Source organism: Elaeis guineensis, chromosome 3 (assembly GCF_000442705.2).
Source record: "Elaeis guineensis isolate ETL-2024a chromosome 3, EG11, whole genome shotgun sequence".
In the NCBI taxonomy this organism is placed as follows: domain Eukaryota; kingdom Viridiplantae; phylum Streptophyta; class Magnoliopsida; order Arecales; family Arecaceae; genus Elaeis; species Elaeis guineensis.
Window position 1 is genome coordinate 102,785,468 of NC_025995.2, and position 22,123 is coordinate 102,807,590.

The 22,123-nt window shown below is 40.3% G+C and overlaps 1 protein-coding gene across 1 annotated transcript; it reads right to left on the minus strand.

Annotated features, from left to right (window-relative positions):
- Window positions 1-684: 684 nt before the first annotated feature.
- Window positions 685-11,113, minus strand: LOC105041333 (uncharacterized). The gene is made up of 10 exons (XM_010918259.4): window positions 10,961-11,113; window positions 10,782-10,886; window positions 10,623-10,682; window positions 10,343-10,516; window positions 10,152-10,262; window positions 6,514-6,585; window positions 2,525-2,608; window positions 2,314-2,414; window positions 1,868-1,952; window positions 685-1,317 (listed from the first exon to the last, which is right to left on the minus strand). The coding sequence occupies exons 1-10, from the start codon at window positions 11,036-11,038 to the stop codon at window positions 946-948; spliced, it is 1,242 nt and encodes a 413-aa protein (XP_010916561.1). The 5' UTR covers window positions 11,039-11,113; the 3' UTR covers window positions 685-945.
- Window positions 11,114-22,123: the final 11,010 nt, after the last annotated feature.

Below are 22,123 nucleotides of genomic sequence, written 5' to 3' on the forward strand. Positions count from 1 at the left end.
TGACATCCAATGCAAGAAAAATATGCTACTTCCATGTCTAGGTTCGATACCTTGGAGCTCCCTATGAAGCATGAAATCAATGTGATGATATCGATAGAATAAAGCATACATAGTGTTCCATCTCCACCTTCAGACAAAGGTGGATGCACATGCATAGGGGGTTGGATTCGGAATACCGAGATCGGTGAGAAAATGAAACCAGAAGATCCGCCTTAGAAAGTATCATTTATGAGGGAACTCCGGTTCCTGATAAAAGTACGAAGATAAGGCATCCTGCGGTGGTTGCTGAAAAAATCCACAGGTTGTGCTCGATAGAATTCCTACCCTATGTACCACATTGTGCTACAGCAGCAATAAGCAAGAATTTACAAGAGCAAGTACGGTTTAAAAACCAAACCACAAACATCTTGACTGTTGGAAGCGGACACCAGGAGTCCTGTTAACTTTGTTGAAACAAGGATAACAGGTTTCCAAGTTCAATACAATCCCTTATAACGACTGTGGAAGGACAACTTCCCAAAATGAGATTCTTCAGGTAAACTATGGCTCTTCGCTACAATCCATTGTTCCCAAATATGAAAAGGCATCACAGAATCTCAGATTCAGTCCCCAAACCACCAGTGATATCAATAGAACACAAGCTTATTTCCACAATTACGACCTCAAGACAATGAGTCAATACAATGCCAACTCAAATATAATACTGCTGAGATATAAAATATCCAGAACGTCAAATCTGGTCCCAAAACAAGATTCTCTCACGAGATCAAGAGAGACGGGTCTGATGTCTCAATGCAAGACTTAATGCAGATAATATGGAAAACTCAAAAGCCAAAAAAGAAGAGAATACAACCTCAGAACCATAAGGTTGCCAAACACAAACTCAAAATATAAATTTTACTGAAATACATGATACCTTAAGGTGAAACCTCGTTGCTACACCCCCTATTGCATCTCGACAGGGCTTGGACTACTATTACCAGTTTCAGACAGCTTGGCTGCATCACCATCAATCCTCTCATGAACTTCGAGGACTTCATCCATTAGCTCATCCTCAGCTGCGATATCCTCCACATCCTCTTCATCATCATTGCTACCTGGAATCCTCCGTGTCTTGGGGCCATGCTCCAGCTTGTGTGTCTCTAGCTCCTTGTCCATCGTCTCCTGCAGATTCACCAGATTGTTTGCTCTCCTTGCATTCCGAGCATTCTGCCACCTTTCCAGCTCCTTCTCAACATTTGAAATATGCTGCTCCTCAATTTGCTTTTGGTATTCTGACAACTCAGCTCTTCGTGCTGACTTCCATTCAACAAAAACCTGTAGATTACATGAAGTAAGGCTTAACTTCCATCCACTATGTTCTTTATCAGTGAGACTTGCTGATCCTCGCTACTTGACCTCCAACGTCTAACAAACTTTTGCCAAGACATCTCCTTTATAAAGACCATGAGATGGTCTAATAATTAGGTTCATGCATTGAAGTCTTAGAAAAGCAGGTATTTCTATTTTTGCAATATTTGTATATGCACAGGATTTGATGGGAAGAACAATAAAGTTAAAGAACCATCATCATTGATGCAATACATTTTGTAGATTCATCATCTTGGTCGGTCGGTCAATCCCAACAGGAGGTAAAATTTTTCATCACAGTGGTGGGAAACAAGAAGCAATGGAGAACTTGTAAATTATCAAAAAGTGAAATCTTCTTTGCCTTTTAGAGCAGTGAGGAGGAGGGTAACCCAGAACATAAGAGAATAAAAGGGGGGACACATTGTTCTAGTTATCATTATCCTGCCAGTATTGCATATGAACTAATTCATATGCCCAGCTTCACAGAAATAGAAACAGAGAGCATTAAACATCATACCTGTTCTTTGTGCTGCTCGACAATAGCAGTATCCTCGACTAATGGTTTGGCCGGCATATAATATATCGGGGGTTCTGCCTTAGTCCTAATAAAGACAGCAAAAACAAATTAAAGTAGAGTCAATATCCACAAGGCAGTTTAAATTCGGTCCAAAAATGCATTAGGCAAGCTTCTAGTCATGTCAAATGTTAACACTATCCATACAATCAGAAACTTATCTGTTTCAACTAAATTGTCAATATGGACACTTTTGGGCCAAAAATAAAAATAACCTGCAGTGCATAAGAAATCCATAAATTAATTTCAAAGTCATTGAACTTTTAGGAAGTAACAAAAAAGATTAAAAATTAACATGAAGCGATAAGAGCAATGAGAAAAAGAAGTTGAACACAACTGAAGAAGAAAAAGGAGAAATCTTGAAAAGACTTTTACAACGAAATTTGTACCTTAAAAAATTGGATAGCTTCTTATGATGCTCAGCCCAGAGAAGAAATAGCAGCTCCAACTTCTTTTCTTCTGCCTTAGCAGCCACACGAGCTCTAAGTGTCTGAATAGGAAAACATCATGATGGAATAAATAAATCAAAGATAGGCAGGCAAGTTCCAAGATATATAATACATCTGAGTGAACAGGCAATCAGGAGATAAGAGGAATCACCAGATCACGCCTGCGCTTCTCCGCAATTTGTTCTCGTTCTTGTTGCCTTAACCTTTCACTTTCCTCACGTGCCTTTTGTTCAGCCTACATGCAGTGAAACTATTAAATATAAATAAATAGAGCTAGTGACCTCTTATTTATGTAACTAATCCAGCCAAGGATCACAAAAGATTCTATTATAAGCATTATGTTCTAACTTACACTGCAGTGATATATATAAAAATGTCAGCTTTGATGTTGTATTTCATGCTTTCAAGCTTCATTATGTTGGTGTTTAGCAACTCAAACAAAATCAGCATCAAGATGACCCTAAAAGAATTCATCAGAGTTGCACCATGAAACTCCCATCATACAATCAAGATAGCAGATAGAGCAACCAAAGATAGCATACAACTTGAAAAAATTCCATAATTCTTCCCCTGCTCAAATGAAATTTCTATCCATAAAAGATCCCCTCAAGGCATGTGTTCATTGTTAAACAAGCTTAAGTTTTTCTTGAAGCTTCAAATCAAAACATTTCAGTTTTTTTATCAAAAAAGAAAAAAAAAAAAGAAAAACATTTCAGATGAGAACTAATCCAATATAAAGGCAGGTTTTTAAGTTTAGCCAAATTAATGAGATAAACCTAAGTGTATACTTATGCTAAATTTTGCCTTTTCAATTTCAGTTTTTCCTCGACGACACTTCAATGATACAAGTTCTAGGAAGAGTTGCAAGTATTGCGATCCTAGTAAAATAAAGAGAAGAAAGTAATATCTTTTAAACAAGTTTTGCAACCTAGAACTGAAATCTCATAGGCATTTGGATTATAATATGCTAGATTACCATCAAATAGTACAGTTATACATTGCACGCTAAAGTTGATTTCTTTAAAATTTTATTAAAAAAATCAATTGTTTTAATGCAAAAGGGGTACAAAATAACATAAAAATATACTTCAAAATGATGCCATAATTGTTTTCTTTAATTGTTTTTATCTATTTTTTTTGCACTCCTCTGATTACAATTATTTTTTTATGAATATTTATAGTCTTCAACTGTTAAATTCAGAACTAATTTGGTCTGGCTAAAACTGAAAGCAAAATAAATGAGCTTTCGGACCTTGATTGTTAGATTAGCCTAATATGGTTTTAGGAACAGGGCCTTACCAATTTGTATGTTGGTGCATTATTATTATAAAGATATATATCGAAATGAGACTTTCATGCCTATGTCTAACAAAACAATTTGCACAGTATCATGACTTGTATTCACTGTTTGACGTTTTTAGCATACAATTCCAGGATCATTTGTCGCGTCCATACAGGGACATCTCATGTAGAACATATTCTCTCTTTGTTCTTGTGCATTGCTAATGCCTAATGCGGTCTGGTCATAGGGATTTGCTGAGTTGTAAGCCATCATTATTGTTCTAAAAAACATGAATACAAGGCTTTCATGCCCGTTTCCAGCTAAATCATTTGCACAGACTACAATTTGTAATATTTTAAGGAATGCATTTCATCACTTGAATATCATGCTGGGCTTATTTAATCCTCTTAGGCTGCATTTGGACAAAGCATACCTAACCAGGGGGTAGTTAACCTTAACTCTGGCTATCCTCATGCATCCACTTATTCTCAGGTTAGTAATATCCATTGTTGGGTTGAAGTTTGAGGGTTAGTGGGATTTGTGGAAGAATATCCAAAGATAGGAAAGAGAAAGGAGACTCTGCAGGTTAAATTTATTTGACCCCTCCGAAGGAAATAACTTTGCCCTGGTTAAGCACCTCTTTGGTGCATTGACCAGACAAAACTAGGCCTTGTTTCGTGGCATTAAAGGATAACCTGTAGTTAGCCTGAACTTATCCTACATCCAAATTGGGCCTTAACTTATATACAGAGAATTTCTATCCCTTTTAGGGCTGAAAGTGGGCTCGGGCCGGGCCGGCTCAGGCCCAAAAATAGGGCCCATTTTGCTTTCGAGCCGGGCTCGAGCAGATCTTTGGCCCGGCCCGAGCCTGGGCTGCTTTCGGGCCGGACTCGGGCAGACCTTTGGCCCGACCCCCAAAGTTCGGCCCGGGTCCCCACGCTATCCATATGTTATAACTTATAAGCGGTAAAGCCTGAGATAGTCAGACCACCAAGGCAACTCGACCCATCTCGTCTCCCTTTCTTCCACCACCTAGGACTCCCTCAAAACCCTAGATGACCCCGATCCCCAGCTCGCCGCCGCCTCTGCCTCACCCACCGCCGTCATCAACGCCTGGGACCTCATGGACGGCCTCGACAACCTCTCCTCCCCCACCTCCGCCTCCAAGAAGCCCTACCTCCTCCCCCGATCCCTCATGTACCACCACCACCATCGCCCGATCAAAGCCAAGGATGAGCATCCTGCCGTTAAACCCCTCTGGGTGCACCTCGCCGATGAGCCCAAGCGCCACAAGGTCGTCCTGCTCTCGACGTCCCTCCACGGCATCCGTCAGACCCACGAGGACTGCTGCACCGTTCGTGCCATCCTCCGCGGCTTCTGCATCGCCGTCGACGAGCGGGACGTGTCCATGGATGCCGAGAGTAGGGGGGTTGGGGGAGGGGGACCAAGACGGCGGAGCTGCGGACGGGCGGAGGAGATGCAGACAGCGCCGAGCACGGGGGTTGGGCATGGAGAGGGCACTGACAGAGGGAGGCGGAGGAGCTGTGGGAGGAAAAGGCAAGGGAGGGGTAGATTCAGAATCGTCGGCAGAGAGAGGAGAGAGAGGGGCAGGAGGGGCAGACTCAGAATCGAGGTCTTCCATGGTTTCTCTTCTCTCTTTCGCCGCCGCCGCCACGACCATGAACGAGAGAGGGGAGCAAGGGTTTCCTTCCCTTCTTTTTATTTTTTTCCCTCTCTTCTCTTGGCTTTCCCCTTTAAGCTTAAGGACTAGATTGGCTGAAGAGGCTGAAGCGCTTGGACGCGGGCCGGCCCAATTTGGCTCGGGCCGGTATTTTTCCAAAAAAATCTGGCCTAAGCCCAGCCCGAAGCCCGAAAAATTATTTCGGGCCAGGCTCGGATAGGACCCGACCTGGCCCGGCCGAGTTCCAGCCCTAATCCCTTTACTGTGCATCCAAACTAGGCCTTGACTTATAACAGAGAATTGTATCCCTTTAGTGTAGAATATAACACAACTACCAAGTACTTGCTAGTTGCAATTCTAATGAACTTCCTAATTTTTTCATCACCTGTTACTAAATAACCATTGAAACAGAGCTTAAACAGGTAAACATATTTCTTTGAATCATGCTGGCAAAATAGCACACATGCTTTATATTAAGGTTGATGGAATGAAGCAAAATAACTGTAATAATGATAACATATTTGATGGACAAAACATTGCACAATCAAGAAGAAACTAGAAGAAACCTATTGGCACTCCAACCACCAACTGTTAAAACAGAAAAGGTTTAGAAATAACAATGGACTAGTAAACTGGGCACAGTGCAACAACATTTTGGAGAAAACTATATGATAAAACAGATCTTTACCTAACCATATCAATAAATACATTCTATTTAATAAAATATGTAAGTCATATCACTCAAAATGAAGCATAATTTTGAGACTAAAGCAAAAGAGAAACACCAGTGAGATTTTGCGGATAACATTTTTCCAGTTTCTATCTGTTATTGTATCTTTGACATAATAAAGAAAAACTGTCTTTTTCAGTGCACAGTCCATGCCCAGTAGTATTTCATTCAAAGTATTTATTTCTTTTCAAAGAAGTAGTGGAACTTTGCACAACCTATGCTCAGTAGTCTTTCCCTCAGATTATTTATTTCTTTCAAGGACATAATGGGACTTCAACTGTTCCTCTTTCAACATTATCATCTCGAGTCACAAAATAGCAAATGCACTAAAAGAACATTTTATTATGGTTTCCATTTGAAACTAGGATTTCAGTAATCAGAAACATTCATAAGAAGGAAGAACTGAAACAGATGGACTCCAACTGACAGAGGTCAGAAGTTACTAACCCTTCGTAAGGAATCTGACCTACGCATGTATGCCTCTGTTGCAGATAATTGCTTGTCCTCTTCACGAAATTTCTGGATCAGAAAGACATCAAAGTCAATTAACTAAAATATAAATCTGCCGAAGTTTCAAATAAAATGCTGCAAAAACTCATCTCCCAAAATCACAAATACATGTAAACTATATACAACAGCTTATTTAAAAAAAATAGAGTATCGAATTAAAGAAAAAATAGCCTACACCAAGCATGAAAATACTTTCAGAGATCACATCTGAATCCCCTGTACCTAGCTGGGATAGCAGGTTTCCCAAATAAAAGGTTTTAACTGAAAACCATAAGCAGTTGACTCATTGGATAGCTAGCTCAACAAAAATCTGTACAGATGCAACCCAGCCCAAACCTGACTTGACCCAGCCCTTTGCAACTACTAGCAGAATGGAATGCCAATGTTCCAATTGTCATCTCATTAACAAGTGATTACATAATTGATTAAAATGAGTGGAGGGTGACAATACAAGATGGTTGGAGCCAATAATTGGATGGTAGCTATTTATGGTAGAAGGGAAAGGGTGGATTCCTCCTCTTCCATCAACTTCAATGAACAATACATGCAAAGGGTCTGCACATTGCATCTGTGAATGTAAGAATGCTATCACTTGCTTCTGATGAAGTACATGTATCAGAAATTAAGACCACCGCCTTGGGAAAAGAGACAGATACTAAGTATCAAGGTTCGTGGACATGGTACTGGAATTCGTGCCGGCCGGCCGACTGTATAGATCCGCACCAGATCAGATCGGTGCGAATCAACACAGGCAAAGGAAGCAAACTGGCAGGAGAATAATAAAGAAAGAGAGAGAAATAGAGAGAGGGAGGGGAAGCCGTCAGAGAGGCCTCGGCAGCCAGTCCGGCAGACTCCACACATGTGGCGCTGCGGGCGTGAAACAAAGGCGATGCCCTGTTTCACGGATATTTTTTTAAAAAAATTCAGAAAAGCATGAAGGCTTTACTATCTTTGATTTTTTAAAAAATTCAAAGAGTGAAGCCGGCAAACCGATTGTCGGCTTCACTATTCATCGTCATTTTTAAAAAAACACAATAAAGGAACAAAGGTTGTTGCCCCTGTTCTGCGGCCGTGGCTCCGCCTGTGTGATTTCCACCGTTTGATGGCCACGAGGGCCACCCGATAAACTTTGGCAACCCCTCCGCCAGTTGCACCTCCCTCCGATACGTTACTCCCCCTCTATATTTCTCGTTCGTTTAAAAATTCTATCGGACAATAGTCGAGCAGCAGAGGCTTCCACAGCCCTCCAACGGCCACAGCGGGCCACCGTCGGCTTCCGACGGCATCTGCTCTCTCTCCCTCTCCTCTCTCTCTCTTCCTCTCTTTCCTTCTCTTTCCCTCTCCCTCCTCCAGTACAACGCTTTCCCTGATCAAACTGTCCCAGTTCTCCGCTGGTCCAATTCGGTATAAGGTGTAACGATCGGTTTGGACCGGCACGAAATTTCTTACTAAGTATATTATTTTGCCTTATAAATTAAGTGATTCACCTACTAGAACAATTAGATCCTCAAACTCCAAACTTAGCTAAAAGAGAAATGGAGGTCTACCATGTTTCCTAGGAAAATGAGTGAATAAACATTATATTTTTGTTTCACTGCTTCAAATATTTTAAAGAAAAAATGATGGGCCTTAAAGATGATCATATTGCATAATTGCAAGAACGATTAATTCTAGTCTTTCCATTAAAAGAACAGATCTCTAATATTTATGTCGATCTCAACAGTTGCATCAACAAGCCATCACCTATCATACAAAAATAGAATAAGAATAAAAAATTAATATGGCCTAACGCAGCAGCCATCATAGTAGTCCCCATATGGAGGTGAGATCAAAAAATTCTTCCTCCACTTTTCTCCTTAGTTCCTTATGATGTGACTTATTCTCACTTTTCCACCTTTATCTTACCCAACCTTTCCTTCTACTTTCCACCCTCTCTCATTTTTTCTTTGTGCATCATCAAATAATCTTTTCCTACTTGATATCTCAAAGCCCCCTTTTATTCTAAAAGTTTAGTTTCGCACCCATTTTACAAAATTTGTTCTCTTGAAGTGGAAAGCCCAAGATATACTACAAAATCTTCGGCAAAAGAACCCATCATACTAACCAGTCATAACTTCTACAGCAGAATTTTTTCACTGTATATAAAGGGACCTCTTGAATGACCATTGATAATTCAATAGTCTTTAAATAGAGAGAGAAAATTTCCCCTCGGAGAGAGTCCAGAGTCTGAAAGGTATACATCTTTATCCATGACTATTTGATTCCCTAAATCTAGACACATGAATTTTGAAGGGAGAGCAGGAGACTCCAACTTGAGTAGAAAATATAACCATGATTAATGCTATCTAAATCAGGATCAGTGCTTTAATTAAATGAATAAAGAAAAATGCCAGCCCCACACCTCACTCTAATAACCTCTATGATCCACGCATCATACCTTGACATCTGTTTTCAGGTCGGATTGGATGGGTAACAACCATCTGCGATCTGAACTTATAAAAAATTTTCTTTGTTCTTTTTTTGTTTTTTTTGTTTTGTTTTTTTTTTTTGTATTTTTTTGTATTTTTTTTTGTTTTTTTTTTTTGTGGGGGGGGGGGGTTGAGAGATGGATGCTTATAATAATTCCCAACATCCATGCTTCCATTCTCTCTTCCATCCTTTCCTTCACTTGCATCACACGGCCTGAGTACTAGTAATAGAAGAAAAAAAAAATGGGAATAAGAGAAATAAGGGGGGAAAGCTCCCAAAAGAATAGACTCCCACTCCTGATCCCCAATTAGCCATAGATTACATCAATGATATTTAAATTAAGGGCGACCTTTTTTAACATGTCCACTATGTGGCTCTAAGGTGAGAAGATGCTGATATAGCACCTTTGCAGGGAGAATATGAAACTTATGGAAAAGAATATGCAATTTGATCTCTATTCTTAGATAACACAATCAATTGGACAAACTGGTGAATTCTGGCGAGTTAACATACATTTCTAAGCAACATCCTAACCAAGAAATGCTTCATCGCAATATTGATCTTATATTTTCTTGCTACATCATTTTTAAAATATTAGATCAATTAACACAAACGATGACAACTCCAAAAAATAAAGTTGATGACACCTCCTGCCAAGAGGGAACTTCAGCCAAACCACATGTACAAATACTGGATTCATAGCCAATACAACAACAGATGTCTGTCACACCAACCATATGACCTCCATTCCTCTAAGAGGCTGCCCCCGACTGACAGAATAAACTTCTCAAAAATGTGCTCACCATGATGCACACTCGAAGAAAGCATTGGCAGTGATGCCAGAACTTTAACAGACTATTCGTACATTGCTACAGACAAACCGAACTGTCCCTAAGAAGCTAAATTGCAAATAGCAAGGAACTAGCTATCATGGCACTAATTCCACTGCACTAACAACTGACTTGAATGCACAAATTATATAAACCACAAATGTCTGCACAAGAATTAGTACACCAAGAGCACATTTTTGCATGACCAATACCATAATGAAAAAGAGAGAAACCAGAGGAAAAAAACAAAGAGGACAGTTTGATACAAAGCATTACCTCCAGCGTCCCCAAGAGTTGTCCAAGCATTCTTTTGTTCCTCTTGACCAAGCTCGGGTCTTCATCTTTCGGCAGGTTCCTCGGAACCGGTTCTGTTGGAATATCAAAGTCCTGCAATAAAAACAAGACAACAATTACTAACGTATAAATCCAACACAAACCCAACATACAAAACCCTAGCCAGCGCTCACCATCCTCCGCAACCGAGTATTATCATCCCTTCTGAACCCTCCGTTGCTCTGTGAGTTCACAGCTCTTGGCTTACTGTTCTCCCCACCGGAGGCCGCCCCCACTTCCCCATCTGGATCCTTCTCCTTCGCATCATTCGCACCGCTCTCTTCCTCTTTGGTTTCTCCACCATCCACCTTCATCACCCCGCCAATCGAGAAAATAAATTCTTGATATTGAAGGTAACATTTACTCCAAGAAAAGGATTGGAGAGAGAGAGAAGAACGAGTTGCGGCAAAATACCTTGACAACAGCTGACAGGAGCCGTCTTTTGGGAACGGGCTGGTCCTCGGATTCCACCGCCTAAAACCCATCAAGATTCCCAGAAAAGGATTCAAGAAACACATTTTAAAAAAAAAATCAATATATATCAGAAAGAAGCGCGATGGATAGAGATCGTACGGGTCGAACAACACCACGCTGGCGGGGTCCTCCGGTGGGGCGCGGGCCGTTGGAAGCGAGGCCGGCGCGGCGGAGGCCTCTCGGATCTCGTAGCCGCTCGGTGATCTACGACAAAATAGGTACCAGAGCTCGCGTAAAATCGAGAGAAAGAGGGAGAGAAAAAAAAGAGAGAGAGAAACCTCGCGCTGCTGGCGCTGGAGTTCTTGGATTTCTTTGCGGAGCTCGTCCGCCGTCTTCTCCACGGCGCCGCTCGCCATTACTCCCCTCCGATGGCTTCCTCCAGCCAGAAACAGAGTAGGTTTTTTTTTTGCCCTCTTTTTAGCGAGAACCTTAATATATACTCGGAGAAATTAAGTGGGGTAATCTGAGCCGTTCATTTCCACCCTGAAATCTTTTTCCTTGGGAACCATGTGTGCGGTCCCTGGGTGGGGCATGACGTACCAAGGCACCATTCACATAAACTTAATTATTAGCAAATGGACGGTCAGGATCACTTGACATGTTGCCCGAAGGGCCCAGTCAGAAAGTGGTAGGGGAGCGCAGTTTTATATATATATATATATATATATATTGTTTTGTGAGAAGGAGCTGAAGCTTACATTAAAGAAAATAGGTAGCTACATAAGTTCACAAGAGAGCGTAGGATACATTCAGAAAATGAAAGAAAACATGGTAAAACAGAAACAGAAAATGAAGAAACAGTGAATGTATAAAGTGATGAAGAACTGTAGCCCAAAGACATCCAGATCAATTAACCAAGCAAAGCAGCCATGTGAGCAAAGAACCAGCAACAGATATAATGTATAGCCTGCCAAGTGATATCCCTGTTAGATTTGCAGCAAATAAAAATGGAAACAACAACAGCTTTATACAGTAACCTAGAGCAAAGCAACTTCCTCTACGAAATGCAAGTAACAAAGGCTTGTGAAAATGAATAGATGGCCACTAAGAAGAGCCACATAATGGTGGTGAGAGCAACCATATTATAATGAAGGAAGTACCACATATATATATATATATATATATATATATATATATATATATATATATATATATATATATATATATATATATGTATGTATGTACGTGTGTATATGTATGTATATGCATATATGTATATGTATATATGTGTGTATATATTTGTATACATATATACAAATATATATATATATTTGTATACATACATACATACATACATACATATATATATATATATATATATATATATATATATATATATATATATATATATATATATATATATATATATATATATATATATATATATGCGCGTGCGCGGCTCGCTGGTAAGCAAACCTGAGATCTTTTGTAGAACGCGGTTATATCTTTGCCACTTAGCTAGAACAAGTAAATTGAGAATTAGAGATCAGGAGGAAAAGAAGGTATATTACAAAATAACATCGGTAGGGATAGCAAATTTTTTTGATCCAGTGGATATTTGATCCGACTTGATCTGAATGGGACAGATTTTATCCAATCCGATCAAGAGGTAGGGTGGGTATAGATTTTAAGAAAAAATATCCGAAACGGATTCGGATCAGATATAGATAATGATATGCTTCATCCTGATAACTTAAAAATATATCTCTCTCTCTCTCTTACATAAAGCCTACCAATGTCTCTCTCTCTTTTTTACATAAAACACACTTGTTCTCCCACCCGACACCTAAGGAATTGCAACGGCCTTGTGGCTAGTGGGTCCCCACTCCCCCCTGGCCCCTCACCCCTAGCGACGGTGGCCTAGCTATCATCTAAGCTTTCCTATTCAACCACTCCAAGCCTCTCGCCTGACTGAGACTCCTGAGGACCCAAAAAACAAAGGAAATACCATGAAAAACAGAGAAAAAATCAATCAAAACAAAGGAAAGATGAAAAAAAATTAAAAGTAAGACCTTTTCCCATGTAGATTGATCTTTTTTTTTTTTTTATTCTTTCTGTTTTTTGGAGATTGGTGGGGAAGGAGAGCACCTGAGGGAGATCAGAGGGGTTTTTATGTTCTGAATGGAGTTTTTTCTATAGTATATGGGATTTTATGCAAGTTGCAGTGCTGTGAATTAGTCCCAATCAGGAAAGGAGAGCATCCGAGGGAGATTGGAGGGATTTTTAGGTTCTAGTTTGAATTTTTTTCTTGAGCATATGAGATTTTGTGCGAGTTATGGCAGTGTGACTTATGAGTTGGTCTGGGTTGGAGAAGGCAAGCATCTGAGGGAGATTGGAGAGGTTTTTAAGTTTCGATTGGGGTTTTTTCTCAAGCATATGGGACGTTGCGCAAGTTTGTGGCAGTGTGAGTTGGTCCCTTGAGGCTTTGAGAGCTTAATCTTGGTGGAAGCATGATATTTTGTAGGGTTTGGGAATGACACGGTGGACAATGATAGAAATGAAGAACAGAGAAGGAGATAGATTCGAATATATCCGACCCAACCCGATCTATCCTTGGAACCGAATCCAATCCGACATGAGATGCGTATAGGGTGAATATGGATATGATTTTTTTTTATGGAATAGATATGGATATCAATCGATCTAATTCATATCCAACCCGTTGACATCGCTAAACATAGACCTTCTGCCACAATGCCTGCCAACCAATTTACATGTTAATTTCCTTTGCGGAATGATATGGCAGCACCACTTTTAAAATGCCAATCAATACGTAAATTTCTTGGCAAACCCTTGTAAGTGGGCATACAAATTTCCTTTTACAAACTTGGGTCCATAGAGGGTCCAACCAAAGAATGAAATCTCCTCTTCTAAAGTGAACCATGCATATCTCTATCAAAGAAAAATTACACTCCTGTACCAAAAAAAAGAAAGGAGCAAGAAAAATCGCACTCCACAATGAATATATGCAAGCTCTTCGTATCGATGGAAGTTTTTTTTTTTTTTTTGGTGCCTAATTTACATTATATATAAGTAATTTTACCTATTTATATATTGATAATTGTGCAGGACCATAAATAAAGAAAGGCAGCATCTCCATCATGACACCAACTAGCTGAAGGAGCCACTCTTTCTAAATCACGTGATAAAAAACTCAGAGCCAATTTGGCATAATGTTCTATTGGATATTTTTTTGATAAAATTTTGTGATCTATACTACTGAAAAATAAAGTCTATATAGGAGAAGAGAAGTATCCAGTGTGTCCCATATACAACAATCCAAAGATGGACCAAAACAGGATGGAAACATAATTAGACGAAAAAAAAAGGAGTAAACCTGTATCACCAAAAGAGACTTAACTAAAGAAAGCCTGTGAGCTACTACAAAGCAATGTGAATCCATATACACAAATGCCCAATAGCAGAAGCTCTGAAAACGTTGCTCCTGAAACATGCAAAGCCATTGTGTGAATATATGAGTAAGCATATGTGGGAGGACCAAAGATAGGAGAAGCCACTGAAGATAACCAAAATTCAGTTGCCAGCAGATGCAGGCCATAACGACCTAGGCTCTGTTAGAATTTAACACCTCAAGATTCGGTTTACATTGAGCCTACAGCAAGATCCGCGATGACGAATAGAGTCCAACGAGCCCAAGATCACCTCAAACGGAGTCTGGATGAAAGAGATACGCTCGATTGAAGTTGGCACGAAATTCAGAATGACGGAGGACCGACGGCGGGCCGACGGAGCGACGGTGGCGCAACCGCGCGCGACAGCATGCAACCCGACTATGGGAGCGCGGCCCAACATGCGGAGCGCATCCCAGGCCTGGGTGCTTGCGCGGGGTTGCGGCCCAGGCCCAGGTGCACGCGCGCAGGCGGGGCCTATGCCCAGGCGCACGCGCGTGGGGATCAGGCTCGCGATATCCCGATCCATAGTGGATCAGGTGGTCCATGGTTGGGCGCGTGGATCGTGTGGACATTTTCCATGGGTTTCTCATGGTTCACTATGGATCGGCAGCCGTTTCACTCACGTTTCTCACGGTCTATGGCTTATTTTGTGGACCATATCGCGATCCAACGGTCTCTGGTGCCGCCGGTCAAGATCCAAAGGTTCAGGGAGGTTTTTGGATATTGTGAGGAGTCTCTGATTCTATTCTTTCATGGTTTTAAGCCTTTAAAAGGCTTTAATTTGTGAACAAAGAGGTATGGTGGCGTGCGGCTGTGTTCAGGAGAAAAACCCAGTGAACAGAAGCGCCACGCCAACAAGAGCAGGAGCAGAGGCTCCAGGGAGACTGTTGGATAGTGGACAACGATTACTTCAGGAGTTCAGGAATTTTTCCTAGATAGAGAGCTTTTGTGAGGGAGAGCTTCCTATGGGGAAGAGATTGGATGTACAAGGGTTGAGGATGTGATTTTTTCTTATAATTTTTTTTTTCTCATAATGAAGTTTACATGCCCCGTGGAGGCAAGCTCTTTTTTGGCTGATCCACATATCTGATTATTTCTATTTTATTTATTCTTTCTTCCTGCTACGACACACGATATCGAAAAGGTCTTCGGAGATGGTGTCATGACCAGATATCCACCAACAAGTGATATTAGAATAAGGCGATACCAGGACGCAGATTGCAGCAGTGGTGAGCAAATTGAAGATGGAGAAAATATGATCAATCAAGATGGAGATCAATAAGTTTGATGGAAAGAGCAATTTTTCCTTGTGGCAGGCAATGATGAAGGACGTGCTCATCCAGTAAGGGTTGATCGATGGTTACTTATGCGAGAAGAAGCTAACCATCGTGAAAGTGCAGGATTGGAGACGACTACAAATGTAAGCGATGAGTACCATCTGCATGAACTTAGCGGATGAGGTGGTGATCTATATGCTAGGCAAGACTTTTCCAACGATACTGTAGTCGAAGTTCGAGGAGTTGTATATGGTGAAATCTCTTACCAACATTTTTTTTCTTTAGAGGCAGTTCTACCCGCTGTGGATGACTGAGGAACAAAGCGTGCAGGAGCATCTCAGCCACTTTAAGAAGATCCTCACCGACCTCCTCAGTGTTGACGAGAAAATTAAGGAAAAGATCAGGATGCTGGTCTTGCTAGCGTCGCTCCCTCTTCGTATGAGCCATTGGTGACTGCTCTTCTAATGGGGAAAAGCACTATCAAGATGGATGAGGTCACCGCGGTAATTCTCCAGAATGAGGTTCTCAGGAAGGAGAACCCGGCTTCAAGATCAGGTGGTGGCAGCTCAGTTTTGGTAGTTTCTGGAGGAGCAGGAGGCGGTAAATGGAACGACAGGAGATCGTGATGAGGGCGGTCTAAGTCCAGGATGAGGGACTAGAGCAAGACCAGATGTTACCGGTATAACGAGTTAGGACATCTAGCCAGAGATTGCTCTCAACTCAGGGATCGGACGAGGGCTACTACAGCGACGGCCAGTAGCGACTCAGAGGTTGATGCCTTGAAGATATCTGATAAGATATCTACTTCTTTCCAGTAATAGATTTTAGATTCTGCATGCACCTATCATGTATGTTGTAGAGAAGAGCAGTTTGACTCTCTAGAGAACAGTGAGAGCACTGTTTATTTATCGGATGGATCGAGCTGTGTGATCAGAGGTATTAGGACGGTCAACTGGAGGACACATGATGGTGCAGTGAGGAGATTGAAAAAGATCTGATACATACCTGATTTCAGGCAGAATCTTATCTCATTGAGTAGACTGGATTCGAAAGACTACAGAACGGTAGCTAATGGAAGAATCTTGAAGGTGCTACACGGTGATAGGATTATTCTGGAAGGAAAGAAGAAGACGAGAGGATATTATTACCTAGCAGAGAGCTCAATGTAAGATGGAGCTTCAGGAGCCAGGAGGAGCCCAGAACAAGGTGGAGCTCCAGATAGAGGTGGATCGGGCACGAGACGTGAGACTTAGGAGGATGAGACGTGATATCGCAAGGTGAGATTCATATTACCGCAGGATGATACCCCGAGCAAGTCTCAGGTCAGGAGGAGCACAGCATACGATGGAAATGGGATCAAGTAGCTTGGTTCGACTCTCATATTTGCTCATCCATGATCAGCAGACAATTGTCTCAGGACATGGAGGTGAGGAGATCCAAAAGCTCTCACAGTCAAGAGGAGGCCAAATATCGAGTCGAGATGGAGATTGTTAGGATTTGATACCTCGAGATTCGATCTATATTGAGCCCACAACGAGGTCTATGACGACGAATAGAGTCCAACGAGCCTAAGATCACCTCAAACAGAGTTCGGATGAAGGAGATACGTTCAATTGAAGTTGGCACGAAATTCGGAGCGATGGAGGATCGGTGGCAGCCGGCGGCAGGCCGGCTGAGCGACGGTGGAACAACCCCGTGCGGCAGCACGTGGAGCGCATCCCAGGCCCGGGCACTCGCATGCGGTTGTGGCCTAGGCCCATGCGCACGCGCACGACGATCAGGTTTGTGATATCCCGGTCCATGGTGGACCAAGCGATCAGTGGTCGGGTGCGTGGATCGCATGGGCATTTTCCATGGGTTTCTCGCGGTACATCGTGGACCGACAGCTGTTTCACTCGCATTTCTGGCGGTCTACGGCTTTTTTCATGGATCATGTCATGATCCGACAGTCTTTGGCACTGCCGGTCAAGATCCAAGGGTTCAGGGAGGTTTTTGGGCATCGTGAGGAGTCCCTAATCTTATTCTTTCATGGTTTTAAGCTTTTAAAAGGGAGGTATGGTGGTGTGCGGCTGTGTTCAAGAGAAAAACCCAGTGAATAGAAGTGCCACACCGACAAAAGCAGGAGCAGAGGTTTCAGGGAGACTGTTGGACAGCAGACAGCGGTCGCTTCAGGAATTCAGGAGATTCAATTCCTAGATAGAGAGTTTTTGTGAGGGAGAGCTTTCTGTAAGGGAGAGATTGGGTATACAAAGGTTGAGGATGTGATTTTTTTTTGTAATTTTTTTTTATAGTAAAATTTGTATGCTTCATGGAGACGAATTTTTTTTTGATTGATCTACGTATCTGATTATTTTTATTTTATTATTATTTTTTTATTGTGATATTGTCACGCCCCCGACCCGAGATTTTGAATTGAGGGTCATAGCAACCGCCGCATACTCATAGAAAACTCTTCCCATAAGCATGCAAGGCATCTTATCATATTATCCTAAAACAACAGCGGAATAATTAGTCAACAATTTAAATCTAAAATATAACGACCTAAACTTTTTCTTTAATATCTCAATAAATTCAACAACGATTCAAAGGCTTTGCATCAAATTTAATAAGCCTTTCAACCTAAAATAAAAGTATGAAGATTCTGCTTCTGATCACTCTTCCATTTATATCTTGTATCATCTTAATTTTTCAACATCTGTAAAAATAGTAAAATAGGAGGTAATGAGCTAGACAGCCCAGTAAGCAATGATCACTTTTCAACAGACTTCATCAGGCATTTAAGTAAATCATCATTTATAGAAAATAAGTATATAGAGTTCATCAATTCGAAATCAATTTCAATTATGCAACATAATTCATGCCAAATTCATTTCTTTTTCAAAAATTTAAGTTTCTTTCCAAATTTCAATTTCTTTTGTTATTCAATTTCTTTTCGTCAACCATGAGCTATGACCATATTTTTTCTGTGGCAGGGTCATAATACCGCGTATCTGCTTGCGATAGGCTGCGAATCATCTGGCAGCCATGTCCTTTGGAACCGCTGGTCTCGCTGGCGGTTTGGAACCGCTGGTCTCGCTGGCGGTTTGTCGCTGGTCTCTCTGGCGACATGTCGCTGGTCTCGCTGGCGACATAAACCATCAGGACAATCCATTGCCAACGTATATGCCCCCATTGGCGGGGTCCTTTACATAGTCAGGTTGTCAATTCTTATTGTTTCTTATATCATAATTCTTCATAAATCATGTTTCATATTCTAATTTCGATAATAAAACATATAATCATGTAGTATCGAAATCAATCAATATAATGCATCATGAAATCAATATGTTCAATCATGCTTCATCATAACATTTCAAATAAGATATTTTCATAACAAAATACCATTCATCCAATTCATGCATCGTTTCACAAATCATGTCAGAAGAATACATTATAATTTGCCGATAAATCTAGAAAAAGTGAAACATTACTTACCTCGAACGCATTCCAATAAATCCACATAATTCTATAAATTTTCTTCCAAAAATTTTATTCGTAGATCATATCGCAATATCCCATGATCAAACATCCACAATCCTATACAGAATCAATTTCAATAATTAGAAAGAATACGAATATCATATTTCAACGGTTTAGATTGGGTCCGATCATCTAATTTTATCTAATCAAAATCTAATTAGGACCTAAATGATCCAAAGTTTGACTATCAGATCAAATCGGATTCAAAGTGATAGGACCGAGGTTTCTTCATCGATTTCATAAAATCAAGTAGAGAGAGACAATCAGAGGAGAGAGAATTCATGAGGTATAATTCGAATTGATCAGGTGACACAATCCAACATTACGATTGATCCAATATCTTGATTGGTGAAATCAACATGATCAAATCAAGTCATGACTAGATCGGGATCATGGATGATCAAATCTAAAGATTCATGGTCTGATCAAGGTGGGTGCCAGTATGCTGTCTGACAATCATGGATCAGGGTTCTTCATTAGAATCAGATCAGACTTATTAAAAGAAATTTCTTCATTCACTAACCTTTTTTTAGAGAGAGAATCAATCAAGAGAGAGAATATTTTAGAGAGAGAAAATTCTAGAGAGAGAAAATTTTAGAGAGAGAAAACTCATCTTGAATTCTTCAGACAATATGATTCAACAAATTCTGATCGATCAGATCAAATCATGCTAAAATTATCATATGGATAATTCAATAAGATCATGAGAAATAAAATCTAAAAATACCTGATCTGATCAAAGTGGATGTCGGTGTATCGTCCGACGATCACAGATCAAAAATCCATTACAAGAATCATTTAAATTCATCATCATTCTTCTCAAAATTCTAGAAATCTTAGGAAGTGATAATCTAGAGAGAAGATTTTAGAGAGAGAAAGTCCAATTCTAGAGAGAGAAAATACTAGTTCAGGCTGAAGAGAGAGAGGAAAGAGAGAGAAACTCTCTTTCTCATATTTTATTATTTATATCATTATTTATTAATTAATTTAATGATTTTTCTTTTCTTTTCTTTTCTCTCTCTCTCTTTTTTTTCTTCACGAAAGAGAGAGGAGAAAATCCTATTTATTATTATTATATTATTATCATATTTTATTTTTCTTCTTTTTTTTTCTTTTCTTTTTTCTTTTTTTTTTCTTTTTCTTCTTTTTCTTTTCTTTTTCTTTTCTTTTCCTTCTTCTTTTCTTTTTCTTTTTCTTTTCCTTCTTCTTCTTCTTCTTTTGTTTTTTTTTTCTCCCGCTGGGTTCCTTTTGGGCTGAAACAGGGGACCTCACAGTCCCCTCATTGGGTGGCCGGCCAGCGGCGTGCTCGGCGTGAGACGGCCGTCGGCAGGAGGAGAGGCGATCCACGGTAAGAGGAGGCCAAACCGGTGGTCGACGGTGACCACCGGCGACGGAAAAACGGCAAAAAAAGAAGATTTTTCCGCAACAAAATTCGGCGACTTCGATCGCCGGGGAGCGTGCACATCGGCACGGGAAGGAAGGGGGAGGAGAGAGGAAGGGGAGGAAGTTTACCTCCGACGCCGGCAAGGTTTTTCCGGCGAGAAATTGGATGGCACAAGGACGGGTCTCCGTGAGAAAATTTCCGGCGATTGCCGTCGTTTTGCCCCGGGATTCTTTGGTAGAAAGAAGGGAGAAGGGTCTCTCCTTTAAATAGAACCAAAGGAGAGGAGTTTGACTCCTCTCCGGTGAGGTTTTCGACTCCGATTAGGAGCCGATCGGGAGAAGAAGATTTTTTATGGGAGTTTTCATCAATTTTTTTTTTTTTTTTTTTTGAAGCTGCTGGGCTATCAAAAATATGTAGCATCGAAAAGATTTTTGAAGATAGTGTAATTGACAGACATCCGCTAACAGGCTTCAGGAGGATAAATTATAAATCTTTATGCTGGTTTGTAACGTACTATTCTTGCAATATCTTGAAGGGATGGATGAGGCCGTCGTACACAAATAGTGACAGAAGGAGATACAGACCTGACATGGAGCCGTAAGAATAGAGGAAAATAGAGGGACGCAAACACCACGACAGAAAAAGCCCGACGAAGTCCACCAGAAAATGAATGAAATAGATGTTAAAAGAAGATAACCAGCTGGGGCAAAAAGAGAAGTTGTGGATATGGGTGATGAGGAAGGTATTGAAAGACCGGTACAATGGCATCTCCTTGGTTACGGATGTTGCTGTGGATATATAAGTTTGCACCAAAAATTTAAGCAGTCACTAACCAATTATATTAGATAATTAGTTATATTATGTCCATCGAGGTTTGATTGATTAATCTATTTAGAGAGAATATTATTAGTTAAAACTGTTCTATGTATCTTTGGATCATCTAATAAATAACCATCACATCATCCCAAAAAAAAATAACCTTTTTCCATTCAAAATAGCAAATTGTCAACTAGTTAACTGAAGTTAATATTGGACTTTTTTTTTCCATTCAAAATTTGTAGCCAAGCTTAAACAACAATGAATCTTTTTCCAATCATTGGTGATGTGTTAATGTTTTATTGAATGATCTAATATACATGTGATAAAATCATTCTAATCAATAATTTCTCTACTTGGGGGGATTTGATCACTTGCCACTTGTTGGCAAATTATATCATGACTGACCATCGATAGAAAATTAAGATGTACAAACAATATTTTTTTTATATCCAATATTTTTGCTTATATGCATCTGGGAATACACCTCCCTCTGCAAATATTTCTTTTTTTTTTTTTTTGTCATCATTACAAACTTGGAAGCATCTTAAACTCGGTTCCCACATTATCTATAAGTAAACCAATTTTTGGGCATATGAACAAGTTCATAGATCGCTACACCTCAAATACACGCACTGTATTGGCAAATATGGCAGTAATGTAGTATGCTATCCACTATATGCTCCCACGTTTGCAATGCAATGGCCGATGGGTGCTTTATTGTGTCATCTTTGAAAGAAAATTCTCTATCATTTGAAGGATTTGATCTTTTTTGCATCATACGATACTGAGCACATCGGAGACTGAAACTGATGACACGATGAAATATATTCATAGGCCCTACATAACTTTTTTATTTTCTGACTTTATGAGATGTACTCATATTAGAGTGGTGTGAACGTCTGCTTGTACCAAAACAAAAAAATTTGATCCACACTCTTTATTTAAATACACGATATTGCTTGCCCACTTCATCTCTCAATCTCGTTTGGTAGAAAGAAGATATAAGGAATGGGGATCCCTCTTTCCAAA

Excerpts from the sequence above, each read along its gene's own strand:
- LOC105041333 (XM_010918259.4), bottom strand. The coding sequence starts at position 11,038 with ATGGCGAGCGGCGCCGTGGAGAAGACGGCGGACGAGCTCCGCAAAGAA. Across the intron at positions 10,683-10,781 it reads AGCGTGGTGTTGTTCGACCC|GCGGTGGAATCCGAGGACCA; the intron begins GTACGATCTCTA and ends GATGGGTTTTAG. Across the intron at positions 1,953-2,313 it reads AAGCTATCCAATTTTTTAAG|GACTAAGGCAGAACCCCCGA; the intron begins GTACAAATTTCG and ends TGTCTTTATTAG.